Raw genomic sequence first — 21,376 nt, forward strand, 5'->3', positions numbered from 1 at the left:
ACCTCTTTTCAGTACAATTTTCAGCTTTGTGACCTCTTCTTAGCACAATTTTCAGCTTCTTCTGCTCTTTTCAGCACAAATTTCAGCCTCTTTGGCTCAGTGGGATAAGCAGCTGCCGTGAGACCCGTTGGTAAAGGATCGAATCCTACGTGTGACGGTTTCCACACATCTTCCTGCTTGCCTCCACTCTGCATTCTTGACACTCTTCAGTGTACCATTTCACATACAGCCATCTTCAGCAAGCACTTCCGCTTCTACATCTCTTTTCAGCAGATAATTCTGCTTTTTCAGTTGTTTTCAGCAGATTCCAATATGAGGCATTCACACTGCATTTTCGCAGGAAATGAAACGTTTTCTAGTGTGGTCCTAGTCATCAAAATGGGCCAAAAAAATGGCATAAAAAGCTTAGTATTTCACAAGGTATAAAGGTTATGACCACCAAAAGATATAGCAGTCATAAACAGAAAGAGCGGAACAGGTTAAAATTTGAATGGTGAAAATTGGATGAAAACTGAGGGAGTAGTTAAGCAGCAAAAAAAGGGAGTAACTAGAATAACTAGAAAAAGTTGCATTTCCTGTGAAAATGCAGTGTGAATGCCATGTTATGCGATCTGAAAACAGCAGATGAAGGAGAACTATCTGCTGAAAACACTGTGTAGAAGGGTTTGAACCTGCGCTACCTGGTCTCAAGGCAGCTGCTCATTTCACTGAGTCAAACTGGTTCTCAGGTGACTGAAAAGAGATGAGGAAACTGAAAATTGTACTGAAAAGAGGTGAAGAAACTGAAGGTTCTGCTGAAAAGCGCAGACAAGGCTGAGATTTGTGCTGAAAAGAGGTGGAAAAAGCTGATCTTTCTGCTGGAAAGAGATGAACTTGTTGAAGTTTCTTCTAAAAAGAGATGAAGATACTGAAAATTCTGCTGTAAACAGGCCGAGAAGCTCAAAATTCTGCTGAAAAAGGGTGAAGAAGCAGAACTTTGAGAGAGAGTCCTAATGTTTAATAATCCAAATTTCACTGTTTTACTCTTTTTTATGATTACGTTGTTTATTGCTGGTTTTTAGAATTAAATAAATGGACTACTAATATTAAATAATAATAATAATAATAATAATAATAATTATTATTATTATTATTATTATTATTATATGCTGATAGAAACGGTAACATAATGTTGTTTCACAACACATTCATAAAAATGTGTATTTGAGTGTTTTAAATACAGATGACATCACTGGGTTTAGCTACAGTAGCTTCCACCAAGTTAATATTAGGTTACCTAACTTATGTAGTTTCTTTGTTTGTTTTGTCTTTTATGATAATAATGAATTAATCAATAAAAACATACTTCATTCATGAAGAATCATTCTTGTGTGTGTCATAATATAAGGCAACAAATGCTACTGTACAGTGTTTTCACATTACATGCTATGATTTTGAGTTACGCTAATCGCAGATTTTGTTTAGCCAAAAACTTTATTCATCGTAATCGTAATATTGACTCTGACCCGCAGCAGAACTCATGTCTTCAAATTTATTTTTCCAAAATCTCCAACACACTGATTTTATTTTAGATATGATGTTGCTGTTACCTGACATGTTCTGTAATAAATGAATTGAGACCAAAAATATTGTGGTATAAAAACTAGTACTTCTCTTGATATGTTTTATTTCTCATATTTAGTAACAATAGGCATTAATTTAAATTTTATTTTCATTAGTAGATCAGCTTCAAAGCAGTCTGGGAGATACTTTTAAAATATATATGCTTTTCTAAATAACTGGCCAGTCGTGCACAGGTTTTCGTAAGTGTGACAGCAGAATAAGATGCACACCTGGTTCATACTGCTTTGTAGATTGGACATTGATTTGTCCATCATCCATCCTCTCTGCCTCTCTGTTTGTTTGCCACAGGCGATTGAAAGAGAGCGGCCAGAAAAGTACCGCAAGCTTCAGGAGGCCACACGCACAGCACAGGCCCTAGTCGAGCAGGGTAACTTGCACGCTTACATACTCATTCACATGCATACACAGACATGCATGCTCCCCTCGTCTGTTCCCATGGCAACACTTCCACCTGTCCCACCCACTCTACTTGTCTCCATAGAAACACTCACTCACAGGGAGAAACGGACAGAAAGAGAGACTTCTCATCTGTCCTTCACTCTGTCCTTGTGACACAGAAACACTAAATGTTCTTTTGTTTTTTTCCCTAACCTTAAAACAAAACATTCCTGAACTTTATACAACTTACTGACCAGAGCTACATCTGTGTATTTTCTCTTTAATGTTGCCTAAATTGTAAGGAAAATGCACTTGTGGGTTGAGCAGCAGAGTTGAGTGTGTGGTTACGCCCTTGAAAAACTTGCCAAATCTTCTCTGCCAGTGGCACACAGCTTAATCTACGCATGTTTTGATCTTCTGGTACCCCATGTGGTTGTGACAAATGCTGGTTGAAGAAAGGAATGCCATCCCTCAGATTCTGCAACCACTGGCATCCTCCTCAAGATGACACTTACTGCCACAGAGTTGTCAGAGACTGCCTCCAGACTACTACCAACCCATAAATGCGTTTTCCTTACAAATGTGGCACAGTTTCGAAGGAGAAATAAGCAGGCTTTCCATGCTGTAAGATTTATTACAAAGAAGAGTCGTTACAACAAAGAAATAATTAACCAATATGCCTTTCCTTATTTTTTGTGCCAAGTTTATATAAAATGGGATGCAAGCTGTACTGGTTAACATGTTGCCTTGAATTAAGTAATTCAAAATCTCTGAGTGCTCAGGTAGAGTAGAAAATGCTACACAAGAACTAGTCCATTTGCCATAATAAGCACTCTAATTTTATTTAAACAAATTTATTCAGATGTCTGACAAAAACAATTTTCTTGCTGTCAGATGATGAAATGGTAAATGGACTGATTCTTATATGGCACTTTTCTACTCTCCCAAAATACTCAAAGCACTGTATACAACATGCCTCATTCACACTCATACAAGCACTTCTAAACTCAAGTGCAATCTAACCAACATTCACACTCCAATAGACGCGTCGGAGAGCAACTTGGTGTTAGTATCTTCCCCAAGGATATTTTGCATGCAGACTGGGATTGACAAGGATCAAACCACAAACCTTCCAATCAGTAGCTGATCTGCTCTACCACCTGATCCACAACCACCCAATGAAGTGAAGATGAAGTCAATAAAATTGGTCTTCTTCATAAGTGACTGAATTCAATTGATCTGTTCCTGACAGTTATCGCCTACTAAATGCAGGTTATTCACGAAAAATAGAAAGAACAAAACACCAACTAGAATTGTAATTGGGGTATAACAGGAGAGGAATGAAATAAACACATTTACTGTAGGCTGCTGTATTCAGATGCAAACTGCTATGGAAAGTACAGTTACCTGGTATGACATCATGGAGTATAATGAAGACATGATTCCATGTCAGAGTTGCAAGCCTGATGCTGTCATTTCCAGGTGCAAATATAATATAGCCAACATGGTTCAGTTTACTCTTTTGGAGATGAAACTCTTTGTATGAACAGATTTCATTCATTCAACGTTAATATCTGTTCACATTAAATATACCAGTTAGTAGCACAGCGCTGTGTTTCTGTTAGCAGCAGACTGTTACAGGCCAGAGGCTCACCTCTCACCTGCACTCTTGTCTGCAGTTATCATGCTTATGTGAACTGTTATGCGGTATTTACTCTATGTCTGTGTGTGTGACAGCCAACTCTTTCTCTTTCTGATCCTCCCATCACTACCACCTAACCCTGCCCCCTTACTCCAGAGGGGAGTCGTGCCGAAGACATTGCCCAGGCAGCAGAACAGCTTAACCAGCGCTGGGCAGGATTCTGCACCCTGCTGGGAGAAAGACTGGCATGGCTGTCCTATCAAACAAAGGTACACACATCTGAGTGCACATTATACCCAGGCCTTCAGTGTATGGGAAAATTTTCAATTTAACTTGGTATAGAACCATATGTTACATATTCTTCACAATACAATAAGGAGAGCACATATAAAAAATCACAGGTGTGAGTAAACGCAACCCAGTCTGGTCATTCTCTCTACTGCAGACTAAAAAGATAATAATGTGTGGGTGTTTGCTTATTTTGTCCTCTGTGTGTCCTGCAGGTACTGGCCTTCTACAGCTTGTATGAGCAGTGTGAGCAGGCAGTGGACAGCAGTGAGAACTGGCTCAAAGTTCAGCCCCCGCTGGCATCTGAACCAGAACCACTCAAAGTGCAACTGGACCGATGTCGGGTGAGCGAGTCCTGACTTTGGTCACTATCTGCCACTTGAATCCAAAGTTTACGTTGGTAAACAGCACATGCGGTTACTTTACTGCAGTGTGTCATCGTAGAGTTTTTCACCTCATGTTTTTAAATGGTTTTTGTTTTGTGTTAGAAATCTCAGAAGTTTCTGTTTCTTTCCATTTTGACATATTCATTCATTCGGCTTTGTTTGACTTTCTGTATTTCATGCACCTGTTTTGCATAGCACTTTGCTGTGAGTACTTTTTTGTTCTTTTTATGGATAATATATTTGCACTTATTAATTAAAAAAGTCTGTTTAATAATTCAGTTGACTCAGAACACAAAGTGTACTCATGCTTTTGATACATTATTACACGTTCTGAAAATGTTGTCCTGTCTTTGACAGTAAATAAACCTCCATCAGAATTAACAGAATTGTCACGTTTAAAAGGTTTTTTTGTATAAAAGTAATGCAGTGAGAGCTACAAACTGCCTTTACTTATGTATTTTGCCAGACAAACCCCCTGCTCCTAACCAGATGTGTTTATAAAGGCCTGAGCTTCTTAAAAAGCAGGAACTCGGATTGCAACACAAAACACGGGCTTTGTGTGGCAGTTTTTTGTCAACATCTACACAACAGAAGAAGCAAAACCAAACTGAATAAATAAAAGACAGAGAGGCACAACTGAAGTGAAAGACAGGACAGAAACAGAGACAGGCGCCACCGGCATAAAGAGAGGAAGAGAGAAATGGGGCAGTAGGAACTTTCAAAGTAAGAGCATGTCTGGACAAAATATGAAGGCAGAGAAATTACCGTACGGGGAGGAAGAGAGCTTCAATCTGATTCTTTTAAAATATGCCAAGCTTTCATTCAGTCAGCAATGCTGATGAAACACACTGTTCCAGGTTTAAAGGTACATAAAATTGTTCACATTATTCATGTGATGCTTGTTCTCTTTGTTTCACAGTCATATTTCAATGATGCTGAACTCGTCCAACTCTCTGTTTGGCTTCCTGTTCATTAGTATTGGGGTGGGGGGGAGGGGGGGGGGGGGGGGGGGCTATATTTAAGTACTTGTGTAAAATAAGACTAATCGAGTATAAGGTTAATAGGGTGGAAATGAAAACACTCAGCTTTTTACTCTGTATTGATTATTGGACGTGTCTATACAACTAATACTCTGTAACACTCTTCCTCCCCCCAAATAGGAAGAGGTGGCTCGGCTGTCCTCACTGCAGCCCCAGGTGCACCTCCTGGATAAGAGGCTCAAAGAGCTGAAGGAAGAGAAAGAAGGGGACGAGGACCCTGCAGCATTCCTGGATGTTGACCTCAATGCCTTCAAAGAACACTACCACAAGGTCCTGGAGGATCTGAGGGCTAGAGAGAAGCACCTACAACTTGGTGAGATATTATTAACCTGGTTTACACTTTGTGTCCCCCGTGTCTGAGTAGGTGCTCTCAGGTCAGCGTGTTAGTTACGTCATGGTCATTACTACAATTCTAAATTCTAGAAGCTTTTTAACAACATGTTCATGTCACTTTTATCAGTAATGACACTGTCCTGGCTTGTTATATATGAAGACTTTTCCAGCTGACTGATCTGGAAGGGAATTCTTATTTAATTCCACTAACTAGCAGAGACAAAGTAAATGATATATGGATCAGATTTTATTTATTTATTTTGGATTTAATGCTTTTCTACTCAGCTTGATCACTCAAAGTGCTCTGTGCAACGCCTTATTCACTCATTCATACACGTATTAATACAAGCACTTTTTTCTACACCTAAGAGCTTTCTAGTTAACATTCACACACATTGATGACCACATCTGCAGCACCTGCTCTCCCTCCTGCTCAGGAGGTAAGCAGACTTATTTTGTGTTTAAATTAAATGCTACTACACAAATATGTTTTTTTAAATTGACACTGTCAGCTTCATATAGATCCTCAGAAATATGAGCTGCGTTCAAGTACCAGTGGAAAACTAAGACTGGGCCTCCTCTGTATTCCTGCGTTTTTTTGTTTTTGTTTTTTCAAATTAAACTAACATTTCTTTCTATAAATAAACAGAACCGTTTGTCTTCCCTGTACTAGAAAGCGTAGGTTTACCAGTTACAGACACTACTCAGTAGCCTCTGAGGGTTAATATTTGGTTTAAATAAGCTGCTGCTACATGCTGGACGTTTTTTAGCTTGGAAAAGTCAAATCTGTGTGAGTGAACACCATGGTTACACATCCTCTCAAATGAGCACATGCTAACTACTCACTGTAACGTTAGGGTGGCTGTAGCTCAGGAGGTACAGCACGGCATCTACTGATCGGAAGGTTGGAAGGTCAATCCCTGGCTCCTCCTAGTTTGTCCTGGGGCAAGATATTAACCCCGAGCACTTCAAAGCATAGATACAGTGAATGTGGCATATGGAGTGCTCCAGGGGACTAGAGAAGCGCTGAATAAGAATCAGTCCATTTACCCTTCTCTGGGTAAAGTTACATGAAACACTATGTATTAAGGCTAATTGACCGTGTCTTTTACTCTGGCTAATGAGTGACAGAACTGATAAGTCAATAGAAAGACAGGAAAGAAAAACTAGAAGGCAGTTTGAAGGAGTCACTTTTGTACTGACTCTGGCTGAAACAATGCAGCTTTATGCCAAACCCATACTTGTCCATCAAATTGCAAGCCAGAGAAGTGCGATTGGTCACTCCAGCGAGCATGTCTCTAGAATCCAGTGGCAGCCTGCTTTACACCACTGCACAGACTTCTCTGAGATATCGCTTTTCTTTCATCTTTTTCTTGTCTGTCTTCAGTTTTGGAGAGTTTGCCCCCAGCTCGCTATAGGGAAACAATATCAACATTGTTGTCATGGTTACAACAGTGTGAAGCCAAGCTGGCCATTCCATCAACAGCTGTTACAGAATATTCAATCATGGAGCAGCGACTAAAGGACAATCAGGTTTGTTCCCACACACACATACGCACAGTTCTAACGATGGCTTTTAACTACTGTTGAAGTGAGAAGCAGGCCAATGTTTTGTTTGACTGACATTATAAATTGACCATAATTCACTGCTACATTACATGGATGTTATCTATTTGACCTTTAATAGGACTTAGATGTCAGCTCTATGTTGATGGCTAGAAAAGGAATTCTATTTACAGCATCTCCCTGAAGGCAGATGCGATGTGGTCACGTCCGGCTAAATGAGAAGATGGCAGAGGTTTGGAAATGATACACTATGGGGCGATTGTGGCTGAAGAGTTGGGAGTTCGTCTAGTAAAGCGCTATATAAATACAGGCCACTTACCATTTTTATTTGGTGGACTAAAGTAAAATGTTAATCGTAGCTTTAAGTCTCCCTTCAATTTTTCTTATTGAAGAAGCTGATCAAGATCAAACATATGTGACCCATAAATACACTGAGAGATTATCTAACAGCACGTTTGGTTTGGGGCTATATAAATAAAATTGAAGTGAATTGGATAGATGTTTGGACTTTAAATAAGCCTGCAATGAGACAGGAGGGAGGGTCAGACTCAGTGAGGGCCCGTCTTGGATGTTGTCGATCTGCCAGTGGAGCCATAGTGATCATAAGCATGCAGCAGATTAAAAGGACGTTGTTGATGTATGCCCATAGTCATGTTCAGATGTTCAGCGTTTCAATTACTCCGAGTGTTTAAAAAGTCAACTAGCATTGACAAAGACAGCTGTCCTCGTTACTTCTTACTTTAACTAAAATATTACCTACTTTTGCTACATATAAACTAACATGTAATTTGCATTCATATAGATTATGTGACAAGTAAAGTTTAAATGTTGAATCTGCATATCATAAATTTACAAATTTATTACATAGATTTATGCTCATGAGCCTCTTTGACTTTCCCTGCAGGCCTGAGTTGCTTATGTTCAGCTGACGTGTGCATGCACTCAGCGCTTTGTAAGCTTGATAACTTTAATGTAGAATAACAGAGAGATCAGGCCTTGTAGGCTGAAATTAAAGGTAATTATAGATAGAGCAGCACTGTGGTGAGGTGGTTAGCTCTGTTGTCTCACAGCAAGAAAGTCCTGGGTTCGATATACTACATCTGTGCCGGCTTTGTTTGTGCAGAGTTTGCGTGTTTCTGCATGGGTTCTTTATCCCACAGTCCAAAGACATGCACTGGTGATTCTAAATTGCCCATAGGTACAAATGCGAATGAGCTGGAATAGGCTAAAGAATGGATAGATAATTATACAGAGAAATTCATCTTCTGTGTCCTTCTTCTCATATATAAAGACAGGAATTCCACACATGTACATGTCTGCTCTCTGCAGATAACAGCATCCAGATGAGTGCTGCTGTCATGTGGAAATTTAACTCTTCTCCCACTGAAAAATAAAACTTGAGACAATATTAAAAACAACCTTATTGTGTTGAGTTAAATGACAGCTTGAAGAGAGATGAGCATTATTATGCACAGCTAGTTGAAATGATTAAAGTCGGGATTGCAGGATTCCCTCATCACTGATTTTGGTGTTATTAAATGTCATGACTGATTTTGGGATTTTGATGTAGTGGGTGGTAAGTAGTGGTAATTTATGGATGTTCCCCAATCAGGAAATTGGGGAAGAAGAGAAGAAGAAATTACTTGTATATAGTGTATGTTTTATATGATGGAAGAAAATGAAGTTTGGGATATAGCCACTAGAACACGGGTTGTTTGACCTGTATGGGGGCTTTGCCGTTGGCTTCCTGCTTCTCTCCTGCTTTGCTTCTTGTCTTTCTTCTCATCCTGGGCTTAAAACTGAGAGCTGACCTGTCCAGGGGCTGTTCTCAAAATGAGCTAATCTAAGCCTCTGAGCCACCTTGGTCTTCCACTTTCCACCTCCAATCTTAAGTGCACCAGAAACTTTGTCACTTATTCAGCTGAAATTCATTTTTCATGGCAGAAAACAAATTGTAAATCTACAAAAAGCTTTCTGTTACTAAATGTTAATGCAGTAGCCACGTTTGGAGTGAGCCTATGCTCTCTATTAATTGTTCTTTCCCTTCCCACTGAGAATTGTATAAGGAAACAAATCATTTTGGCTCCATCACATTGGGAGACATGTTTTCCTTCGTTTCTGCCAAAAGATTTAGCAAACATGATTCATGAGCACTGAGTGACTAATGTGACTAATTTATTGTAAAGTGCTTAAATTGACCGTATGCACAGGAACATTATATAATATTAATGATGTTCCTTGTTTGGTTAACTTAACGTTTATGTTTTCTTAGAGCAAAAATTAGTTGACAGCATCTGGTTTATATGTATGTAAATAGATGGGACAGACTAGGACTTACCATACTGTCTGTCTGTCGCTCTGCTGCTCCTCAGGCTCTCCAGGTGGCTCTGGCTGAACACCAGGGGGATGTGAACTACCTGACTTCAGCTGTGGAGCTGGTCTTCCAGAAAGCACCACCAGATGTCAGTCAGAAGTAAGAGCTGAATATGTGCAATGCAAATAACTAAGGTGTGTCAGTTCTGCAGATCCCAGTGCCCATGTAGCGGGACGTAGATTGTCCCTTTTCAGCCATCTTTGCAGAGGCTCAGGCCCTCTAGACTGCTTAGTTTTTCTTAGAGATTTAGCACTTTATGCTAATTTGCTTCATTGCTTCTGAAAGAAATAGCTGCTGTTAACTAAAACATTTCCCGTTTATTAATAGTTTGTGTTTAGCTGCTAGTTTTAAGAGGTGAAGAACTGAGAGGAGATTGGTCAAAGTATGCCTCTGCCACAGAGATCAGAGCAGTAATGGTAAATGGACTGGTTCTTTTATACTGCTCTTCTACTCTACCTAAGGACTCACAGCAAAGGCCATAATGGTCCATTTGTCCCATTCTGTTGTACATTTTTTGGCCTTCAGACAACAATTCTGATTGCTTCACTGCCAGACAGGACAGGCAAAAAAGAAAAAAGGAGGAGTACCAGCGCTCTTAATCAACAAGAAAGTTGATTGAGAACGATTCAAGACGTACGCATAGAAAACAAGTACTAAACCTCCCTTATTTTCTGTGCGTGTAGGTATCGCAATGAGATGGATGCCATCATGGGGCGTTGGAGACGACTGGGCTCCACTTTGACAGACAGCGCCCAAAGAATACAGGAACTCATGGCCAAACTGATGCAGTTTGAGGTACACGGGAGAGAGCTTTTTAAATGTTTGCATTAAAGTTAAAATAATTCTTGAAGTAATGTTCTTAATATAAAGAAACAGAGATGCTGTAGATTTGTTTCTACTGTTTCTGCTTTCTGTCTGCCTCTCTCTCTGTCAGAATGACGTAAAGACTTTAAAGAAGTGGATGGAAGATGTCGACGTCTTCCTAAATGAGGAATGGCCAGCACTTGGAGACTCTGAGGCACTCGAGAAACAGTTAGAGCAGTGCACAGTAAGGATTAAAAAACTGCATCCTGTCATAACTGTAGATCTCTTTCAGAAGCAACAAATTACTGTTGTTACCAAAAACAAACTTCCAGAGTTTATAGAAGCTTATTTCCTTATATATATATATTTAAAGTTCCCCTGAGAACTGATACAATAAATAGTGAAGGTTTCACAGTATCTGAGTTTAGAACACATCACTCAAGGAAAGACAAATATGGGATACAGCCAACCAAAGACAGATAGTCTGCCTGTATAACCTATATCTCGATTGGCCAGGCTTTGGTGAATGACATTCACACCATCCAGCCCAGTGTCAATGGCATCAACGAGGTGGGCCTGTACCTAAAGAAAGAGGCTGAGCCTCCATTTGCTGTGCATATCAAGAAAGAACTGGACTTACTCAATGCCCAGTGGGAAAACATTTGCAAACAGGTGTGTAGCCTTTATCCACAGTCTGTTTTCATGCTTGGAGTCGTGTTCAGCATTAAGCACCTTTGCTGCTATGTGTTATCTGTCTAGGCCTATGCAAAGAAGTCAGCTCTAAAAGGAGGCCTTGACAAGACCATGGCTCTGAGGAAGGAGATGCAGGAGATGCAGGAGTGGATCAACCAGGCCGAGGAAGACTACCTGGAGAGAGACTTTACATATAAGACGCCTGAAGATCTATGCAAGGCTGTTGAGGAGCTAAAGGTATATGTTAGTGTGAAGCAAAAACCTGATCTGCTTGCAAAGGTAAACAAATAATAAATATTGTGTGACACAGTCTGAAGAGGCCGGATGAATAACGGACTGGGTAAAAAGGGTGGACAAGAGGGTGGAAGGTTTCATGAGCCTAAATCATGCCTCACACTTATAACTTCATAATGTAGATTTAAGGGAAAGCTCGTGGAAATGCCTAACCGCTTTAGTAACTAGGAGAAGATGTCATTCAAGCACATGTATTTACATGAGGTGAAACTAAATTTCCCAATTAAAGTCACCAATATATCATAGAAAAAAAAGAATGTATTTACTGTGTAACAATAAGCATATTTACAGTTTAGTGTAAATGAGAAAAAGAAACATATAAAATAAGATACATTAGAAAATACCCCACTGTGGGCAGTCTTCTATCCGTCAAGTTTGGGTCCTCTATAGAGCATCTTTGCTGGTCCTGTGCTTTTCTGGACAGAGATCTCAGATGGTGTTCCCGGGGCCTGCTAGGGCTACTCACCCGTTTCGCAGGGCGCCGAGTGCTCTGATTGCCACGGGGACCACTTTGCCTTTACCCTCCACATCTTCACTGGCTCCTCTGTCAATCCTTTGTATTTAGGTTCTCATGGTCCTCCTTCCTGATGTTGCTGTCACTACAGCCTTCTCCCTCTGCTAGTCACTCTCAGTAACTCAATATATTTCATCATGGTACTGTGATACACTGTATTGCCAAAAGTATTTGTATTTGCTTATCTGCCTTCACATGCATATGACCATGAGTGACATTGCCTTCTTAGTCCATCGGGTTTAAAATGGCGTCAGCCCACCCTTTGCATCTAAGAGACCATTAACTCTTGTTGAAAGTTTTCTGGCTGCTCTCTCAGCCCTTGGTGTTTCGTGTTCTTTCTTCCTCATGTTGCTATCGCTGGTATAGCTACATATATATTCCTACAGCCGTCTTCATCTGCTTGTCCACCACTACTATGTCCAGTTGGTTAGCCACAGGATATTAGTTCGGTCATTCTCAACCACCCTGGGGGACGTATCCTATTTTGGCTTTGAGACTTCGTAGCCATATTCGGCATACATATTTCTGTATGCTGTGTGATCCACTTGGTTACAGCGTCTTGCACCCTGCAGTTACATGCTGGATTGTCTCTGGCATCTTTGCACAGCCTGTATGTGTGAGTTTCTGTGTGTCGCCTGTGAGAGGTGTTCACGATGTATGTCAGCCACTCCAACCGTTGCTGTGCAGTCTCTTACGTCCTGGAATATTGTTGGGGCCTGCAGCTTTATGGGGGTCGCTGCTGCTGAGGTCATGCAGCAGAAGCATGGGGGTAGTTCATCTAGTATAGGGCCGGATATAGTGAAGGGGGAGGTGTTGGAGTCCTTGAAGAAGGTATAGATGTTATTGGTGTTTGGTTTTATGGTCGGTGATGTATGTATCTTCATTACGCACCGAAGTTTTACCCATTTAACATGTAGAAAAACCGAGAAATCTTTAGATAATAAACTTATTCACAATGAGTCCGTAAGTAATTTTTGTTTTAAACAAACAACTATTTATCATTTTTGTCACTAAACTGCTTCGTTAGTCTGCACCACTTCTTCAAAAAAGGAACAATTTAAACAGAATTTGAACATTTCCAAACATGGAAAAACGAAGTCTTAAAAAAAGAAATACAGAAACTTGTGAACAGAGATGAAAACTATATGATTTAGTGAGGGTTTAATACTATTCACTCGTAGTGGCTGCAGTGAGCCTGTTTTTGATTGCAGAGCTGTGGCGGGGAGTGGTCTGTGGCGTGGCTGTGGGTGAGGCGGACGCACCTGAGCGGCATCCCTAATCACGCCTGGCCGGCTTAAAACAGAATGAACTAGGTCCTGTCGTTGTTGTTGATGATGTGTGTGGGCTCCAGCCGAAGAGCTGCAGCCGCGTGTGTAAGTCGACAGCCGCAATAAAGACGTGTACTGAAAAGTTCGAAAATGTGGTTCGGTCTCTCGCGCCGCAGTCGTGGGTTTCAGCACCACTGTAAACGCCTCACAACAGACACGACCACGTTTGCACTTTTCAGTACACGTCTTTACTGTGGCTGTCGACTTACGCCTGCAGCTTTTCACAGGATGCACATATTATTAAAGTAACTGCCGCAAATTTCTTTGTTCCCACGCAAAAGTAATTTCAGTGTTAAACATTAGTTCCACATGGCTTTTCTGCCAGGTAACTTGTGCCCCACCTGTCAGAACTCTCACACACTTTGAGAACCACTGCTTTAAACTGACAAAAATTGGATTTTCAGTAGTCCGGCCTACTTAAGATCAATATACAATACAATACAATACAATTTTATTAATATAGCACGTTTAAAACCGGGGGTACACCAAAGTGCTTCACAATAAGGAATAACAGTAAATGATTACACTGAGCAGTGAGTCATTAATACAAGGTAAAATAGAGAAAATAGAGAAACAAACAAAAGCGATCACCCCTAATCTTCCGATGGTGCCTGGGCTAGAAGTAACTGACCAGAAGATCGTAAAGAACGGCTGGGAGTATAGAGACTGAGGAGGTCGGTGAGATAGTCAGGGGCATGGTTGTTTAGGCATTTGAAAGTAAGCAGCAGAACTTTAAAATCAATACGAAATTTAATAGGCAGCCAATGTAAGTCAGAGAGCACTGGAGTAATAGAGGCAAACTTTCTAGTTCCAGTTAGGAGACGAACCGCAGCATTCTGAAGGAGCTGTAATCGTTGGAGGTGAGCAAGTTGGAGTCCAGAGTAAAGCGAGTTACAATAATCTAATCTGGAATCGCAAAGGCATGTGCCAGTTTTTTAAGATCTTTGTACGGTATTAGTGTTTGACCTTTGAAATTTGGCACAATTGGAAGAAGCCAGATTTAACTACTGAGGAAACCCGTTTATCTAGCTTAAATGAACTATCCAGGCAAACACCTAGCTTACTTACAGTATCTGTAAGAAAGTAAGCAAAGGGACCAAATCGCGCAGCTAGCTGGTATCGTCGAGTGTGACTATCAAAAACCATAATCTCGGTTTTCTTCTCATTTAAAATGAGAGAATTGGCTGACAGCCACTCTGTAACCTCTTTCAAGCAGTCAGACAAACGATTCAATGAAGCTGGCAGGTCATCACACTACTGGAAATAGATTTGAATGTCGTCAGCATAACAGTGGTAGGAGATCTGATATTTGTCAAAGATAGAACCCAGGGGTAGCATGTACAAGGCAAATAGTAGAGGGCCCGGCACAGACCCCTGCGGTACTCCACAACAAAGAGGGGCAGCGGTGGACGAGTAGCAGCCCATCAGAGAAAGTCCTACCCGAGAGGTAGGATTTAAACCAATTAAGGACAGAATCCTTGATGCCTATAACATGTTCCAGTCTCTCTAAAAGAATTTTATGGTCTACCATATCAAAAGCAGCGGACAGATCCAATAAAATTAAAATGGCAGGGCAACCTGAGTCAGTAATTAAAAGAAGATCATTGAAAAACCTGCCGTTTCAGTGCTGTGGTGAGGTTTAAAACCAGACTGAAATGTGTCACTGTTATTTGCGTTTAAGTAGGCCTGTAGTTGCAAAAGCACAGTTCTCTCTAATATTTCAGATAAAGTCTAAATGAAGTTTAGAGATTGGCCTATAATTCACACGGTCAGTGTGGTCGAGGCTGGTTTTCTTTAGGACAGGTTGCACCACTGCATGTTTAAATGCAGCTGGGACACGGCCCGTGAGTAATGATAAATTAATCAATGATAAGAAATGAACATCAAACCCATCCTTTAAAATCCGGGATGGGAGGAAATCATGAGCCGAGTTCGAACTTCTCAATTGATCAATTATACTTTTAAAAGTAGAAAGTGAAATTGGCTCACACTGGCAGAAGTTGGATGGAGGTCCACCAGGAAGATGAGGGAGTGAGGTTTTTAGATTTTCCTCGTGAAGTAATTTAAAAATTGCTCACAGAGAGCTGGGGAGGCAAAGTCTAGTTTATCAGGGCAAGATTTGATGGCAGAATTGAAAATTTTAAACAGGGCCCGGGGATTATGGCTATTAGTCGCCATTGATGTTGGACAAAAAAGCAGCTTTAGAAGTCTTAACAGCGTCCTGATACATAGTGTGGCTGCTACATAAAATGTCGAGGGATACCTGAAGCTTGTCTTTTTTCCACCTCCTCTCAGATTGACGACAAATACGACGTAAGCCTCATATAAAGTAATTTAACCAGGATTGAGGGGAGGATCTAACATGCTTCATCTTTATGGGGGCCACTAGGTCCAAGGTGGTTGAGCATGTGGATAACATAGCAGTCATAACTTCATCAGCCGAGGGGGGAGTACAACACTTGAGGTCCATCACATCAGGACCAAGGCGGACAGAGTTTAGAAAGACAGCAGTGAAATTAGCCGCACTCTCAGAGTCGATTACACATACAAGGGCGACAGAGATCAGCAGTGTTTATATGTGTTACACCTAAGTCTGCATTAAACGTTACCAGGAAATGATCAGAGATACCAACGTTGTCAATGTCCTTAATGCTAATATTTAGGCCATATTGGAAGACCAGATCCAGCATATGGCCTTTTACATGGGTCGGTGCACTCACTCACTCATTGTATAAGGTTAAAAGAGTCAGTGAAAACAAGGAAATCCTTGGCTAAGAAGTCCTCCTTACTGCAGATATGTATATTAAAATCACCAGAAATAAGAACACGTCATAATTTAAAAACAGAGAAGCTAGAAAATCCGCAAATTCGGGAATAAAAGACTTATTGTATTTGGGTGGCCGATAAATCACAGCGCGGAGAGTCATAGAGGGGCCAGTCAGTTCCAATAATTGAGCCACAAAGCTAGAGGAAGTAGGAGAAGGCAGTCGCCGAAGTTTAAGTTTATTTTTAAAAAACGCGGCTATGCCTCTGCCCTTCCCCAAAAGTCTCGGTGAGCTGAAAAAACCACAGTCAGGGGGAAGAAGTTCAGAGAAGGAGAAAACTCACCGGGGCGAATCCAAGTTTCAGTCAGGAATAAAACATCCAGGTGCAGGGTGAGAAAAAGATCGTTTAGGATGAAGGTTTTATTCACCAGCGATCTTGTGTTTAACAATGCCATCCGGCTCTTAGTCACCTCGTCCCCGACAGAGGCGCGTCTCAACTTGCTTAGGTGCCTGTGTTGAGCACGAGTCCCAGAGGTCCCAATCCAGGTCCGAAGTGGCGAGCACAACACCGTAAAGGTCGGATACAATTGAAGTCCAACAGGGCAAATCCGGCGATGGCTGAGCAGTTTGAAGGATGGCCGGCGGTGGGAGGTGAATGGAAATTGCAGAAAGTCTGGGATGGGAGAGGAGTTAGCCGCAGCATGTACCTTAAGTAAGGCTTTAAGGCGAACCCGAAGTCCACTCCGCTTGCCACGCTTCCTGGAGCGCCTCTTAAATAGGGAAGGTGGAGGCAGGCAGAAAGTTCTTGTAGACGGGCAGGTACGCAGCAGCGTAGCGTCTCCTAAGTCCCAATGTAGCTCCAGTTCGTGGAAGAGAGGTGGCCGGAGATTTAGCAAAGTTAGACGATCTTATGTGATTAAAGCATTGTTCTCAGAGAAGCATGAAGCCAAGACAAGAATAAAAAGCACACAAATGTCTACATAAAAAGTGTGAAAACAGAGACGAGGGTAAGAAGAGGTAGGACGGCCTGCCGAGCACACTGGCGCCATCTTAGTACAGTACAGTACAAATATGGGCTGTATGTGGCCTCAATGTAAAATTAGTTTGACATCCTTGCTCTATGTCATTACTCCAGTCGGAATGGTGGCATCAGGGAGGCGCAACCCATCCCATTGTGACACAGCATCAATCGTAATTTAAATTTCTCTTAAAAAGTGGAAAAGCTGGCAATTCCTTAGCCCGTGGTGACAACAGAGACCTCCACCTCACAAAATGTAGGGGAAGAGGCTCTCCAAAGCTCACACTACTAAGCAGCTGCTGCTTTTCCCCGATTGTGTGAACATTGGACGTCATTATGGATCAGTGTCTCCATTTTACCACAGCTGCAATGCAGGCGCCAAAAAAAACAACAACAAAAACAACATCATGCCAACCATTAAACATGATACTGGTAGTGTGATGATCGAGGGCTGCTCAGGACCTCAACGTATTGCTGTGACTGTTGGAACTTTACAGGCCATCAGTTTGTTTCCTGAAACTCAAGTGCACTTGAATTATGCAGCAGGACAGAGAATTCTGCAAAGAAAAATGGAAAGAATTCCATCCATGTGAAAGACTCATTACCAGTTATTGCAAAAACCTTGATTGCACTTCTTGCTGCAAAGTGTGGCACAACTAATTATGAGGTCTAGTCAGCTTGAAAATGTTTCACCTCTCATCTAAGAGGCTCCAAATCTAGAACCAAAAGGTGGAGAGGCCCAGGTATTTAAACCCTAGTGAGGGTTTTCCCTTAGGTTGTTGAAACACTGTGAATCATGTGTGTCATCACATGAGCCAAGGTGTAAAAAAGGAGTGGGTTATTAAACCAGAGGTATCAGGTGAGGCAAGATGTGAGTTGGGGTTGTAGTGCCTGGGAAGGAATTTCAAGACTGCATTGTAGGTGGCTGACAGTTGGTGTTATAATCCACCCCTACATTCAATGATTGTCATTCACAGTGGACATAGATGGCCTTATTTACTTCCCTCTCAAACAATCTGCCTTCTTGGTCCAAAATATAAACATTGTCATCTAGTTTGAATTACCTGGGACTCTCCACCGTTTGGTTTTAGAACTGAAGAAGCCTGTTGGATGAGAGGTGAAACGTCTTCAAAACATTTAATGGAGTCCAGTGTCTTCCTTCCAAACTTATTTGACTACCATGACCTGTGTCGATCTCCAGCAACGCCCACAAAAATCCTTACACGGGAAGTTGATTTCAGAGCTCTGATTTAAAAGCAAACAAACAAAAAACTCCTACTACCTGATCGTATGAGTCTTAGCCAGAAGATAATGCAGGGCCCTGGAGCTGAAGTCTGCGAAGGGACTCATCCAGTACTGAGTACCTCGAAATCGTCCCAGTGTGTTCCTTACTAACCCAGATATGAAGAAACCTGAGTAGGTTGTGGACTTCTTGGGAGCCGCTTCGCAACAGGAACTGGTTCTCAATTCCCATCCCTACTCAGTGACCTCACCCCCGCCCCCCTCCCCCGCCCCAGTGATGGATGAGTTGTCCTCCTTGTCCCCAGATTCAATTGGACTCCTTTTTCAGTCTGACGGCTCCTTTCACCTCCAATGTCCACCAGCTAGTTTGAGGGTTATCACCGCAACCATCAGGCACCAACCACCTGGTGGGGATCAGTTGACAGCTTATCCCCTCTCTTCACCTAAGTGTCCAGAACATGCGGCCGCAGATCTGGTCATGCAATTGCAAAATCCATCAGCAACCTGCTGTCTAGGCTGTCCTGGTGCCACATGCACTCATGGACATTCTCATGTTCAAACATGGAATTCATTATGGACAAACTGTGGTTTGCACAGAAGTCCAATAACAGAACACTGCTTTTAAGAATAATTACCCCCACCAAGGTTGTTTTTGGCAGCATGTCATTATTCTACTTTTAAAATCAATAATTCGAAAAGATTTGAATTCTGGTAAAACTTTGTAGGAGCTTAGAATGGAAAATCATTAACCGTTCAATAAAGTTTGGTTTCTAAGGTCAATTTATTGCCGTATATCTTAGAAACGGATTCATACAAGCTTGGTGTGCATTGTCAACATATAGTAAGAACCTCGGATACAGGAGGAACAATGCGGTTTTCGTCCTGGTCGTGGAACACTGGAGCAGCTCTCTATCCTCTCGAGGATACTCGAGGGTGCATGGGAGTTTGCCCAACCAGTCTACATGTGATTTGTGGACTCGTAGAAGGAACTCGACCGTGTCCCTCGGAGTATCCTGTGGGCGGTGCTCCGGGAGTATGGGGTGTCTGGCTACGGACCATTCAGTCCTTATACGACTGTCGCAAGAGCTTGGTCAGCATAGCCGGCAATAAGTCGGACTTGTTCCTGGTGGGTGATGGGCTCCACCAGGGATGCCCTTTGTCACCGATTCTGTTCATAGTTTTTATGGGCAGACCCAGGCCACGCTGGAGAGATTATATCTCTCGGCTGGCCTGGGAACGCCTTGGTGTTCCCCCGGATAAGCTGGAGGAGGTGGCTGGGGAGAGGGAGGTCTGGGCTTCTCTGCTTGGGCTGCTGCCCCCATGACCCGGCCCTGGATAAGCGGAAGAAAATGGATGGATGGATGGATAGTAAGAAGCATATAAAGATTATAAATATCCTGTCACTTTTGACCTCTGACCTATTCTTCAAGGTCAGATGAAAACAAGTGATAATAATGCTATATAGAGCTATTTAAAACTGTTTCTTACTGTCCTTGTTTGTATTGACCACGTATAGGCATATAGGTAATCATATATGGAGATTCTAAATATCAATACTTTGTGACTTTTTCCTGTCACTCTAGCCCAGTACTGGCTAATTTCAGATACTGATTCTGAATTTCAGATACCAATTTTTATTCTGACCTTAACAGAAACATGTTTCTTTCACTTTGTCTTACTCACATACCCTCAGTCACAACTTTGTGTCTCTTTTTCAATCCTGTCTCAAGTCCCGATGCCTCAGTTTTCTATTAAAGTTGCAGTGATTCTCCACTGAAACATTTTTTGCTAGCTTTTTATAACGTTCATGTGATGTATTTGTGATGTAAATATGTGACACTATTTCCTTTCCCTATAACCAAAAGCCTTAGCAATCCATCTGCCATTCTCTACACCCCCTGAAAAAGTTGAGATTCAAGCTTTTCGTTCTCTTCTCTGCTCTGGCTTTGTGCTACAAGGTGAATGGAAACTCGCTAGCTACACTCCTTCACTCATCAGTATGTTGGCTTACTCGTTCACATCATCTCTTTACACTTTGTGACTTTGTCAAAAGGAAACACAGTGGTGTGAAAAAATGCCCCCTTTATGATTTCCTTTTTTGTATGTTTGTCACACTTAAAAGTTTCAGATCAAACTACATTAAATGTTAGACAAAGATAACACAAGTAAACAAAAATGCAGTTTCTAAATGAAGGTGTTAATTATTAAGGGGAAAAATATCCAAACCTGCTGGTTGGGCCACCCATAGCAGCAACAATCAAGCATCAAGCATTTTGGTCGCCTCATCTTTGTAGAATTGTTGTAATTCAGCCAAATTGGAGGGTTTTCGAGCTTGAAGCATCTTTTTAAGGTTGCCACAGCATGTCAGTCGGATTCAGGTTAGGACTTTGACTAAGCCACTCCAAAGTCTTCATTTTGTTTTTCTTAAGCCATTCGGAGGTGGACTCGCTGGTGTGTTTTGGATCATTGTCCTGCTGCAGAACCCAAGTGTGCTTTAGCTTGAGGTCACGAACAGATGGCCATACATTCTCCTTTAAGATGTTTTGGTAGACAGCAGATTGCATGCTTCCATTTACCACAGCCAGTCTTCCAGGTCCTGAGGCAGCAAACCAGCCCCAGACCATCACACTACCGCCACCATATTTTACTGTTGGTATGGTTTTAGTTTTTTGAAATGCTGTGTTACTTTTACTCCAGATGTAATTGGACATACACCTTCCAGAAAGTTCAACTTTTGCCTCGTCCGTCCACAGAGTATTTTCCCAAAAGTCTTGGGGATCATCATGATGTTTTCTGGCAAGACTGAGATGAGTGTTTATGTTCCTTTTGCTCAGCAGTGGTTTTTGACATGTCGCCATTTTTGCCCTGCCTCTTTCTTATGGTGGAGTCATGAACACTGACCTTAACTGAGGCAAGTGAGGCCTGCAGTTCTTTGGATGTTGTTCTGGGGTCTTTTGTGACCTATTGGATAAGTCATCACTGCGCTTTTGGGGGAATTTTGGTCAGCCAGCCACTCTTGATTCTCCGCTGTTCCATGTTTTTGCCATTTGTGAATAATGGCGCTCCCTGAGGTTTGCTGGAGTCCCAC

The 21,376-nt window shown here is 41.7% G+C and overlaps 1 protein-coding gene across 7 annotated transcripts in view; it reads left to right on the forward strand.

Moving 5' to 3' along the window:
* dmd (dystrophin) overlaps positions 1-21,376 on the forward strand; it is a 298,892-nt gene that overhangs the window by 157,125 nt on the left and 120,391 nt on the right. For all 7 annotated transcript variants that reach the window (XM_086282547.1, XM_086282544.1, XM_086282546.1 and 4 more), the window contains 10 exons: positions 1,912-1,990; positions 3,800-3,912; positions 4,147-4,275; positions 5,478-5,670; positions 7,078-7,223; positions 9,629-9,729; positions 10,314-10,425; positions 10,565-10,678; positions 10,951-11,106; positions 11,194-11,364. In XM_086282547.1, coding sequence (XP_086138673.1) covers positions 1,912-1,990; positions 3,800-3,912; positions 4,147-4,275; positions 5,478-5,670; positions 7,078-7,223; positions 9,629-9,729; positions 10,314-10,425; positions 10,565-10,678; positions 10,951-11,106; positions 11,194-11,364 — 1,314 coding nt within the window. The remainder of the gene's footprint in view (positions 1-1,911; positions 1,991-3,799; positions 3,913-4,146; positions 4,276-5,477; positions 5,671-7,077; positions 7,224-9,628; positions 9,730-10,313; positions 10,426-10,564; positions 10,679-10,950; positions 11,107-11,193; positions 11,365-21,376) is intronic.

The sequence above is a fragment of the Aulonocara sp. 'chitande type north' Nkhata Bay genome, linkage group LG23 (genome assembly GCF_057382095.1).
Source record: "Aulonocara sp. 'chitande type north' Nkhata Bay isolate Kocher_YH1m ecotype deep benthic linkage group LG23, A_spYH_male_GT1.1, whole genome shotgun sequence".
Lineage (NCBI taxonomy): Eukaryota > Metazoa > Chordata > Actinopteri > Cichliformes > Cichlidae > Aulonocara > Aulonocara sp. 'chitande type north' Nkhata Bay.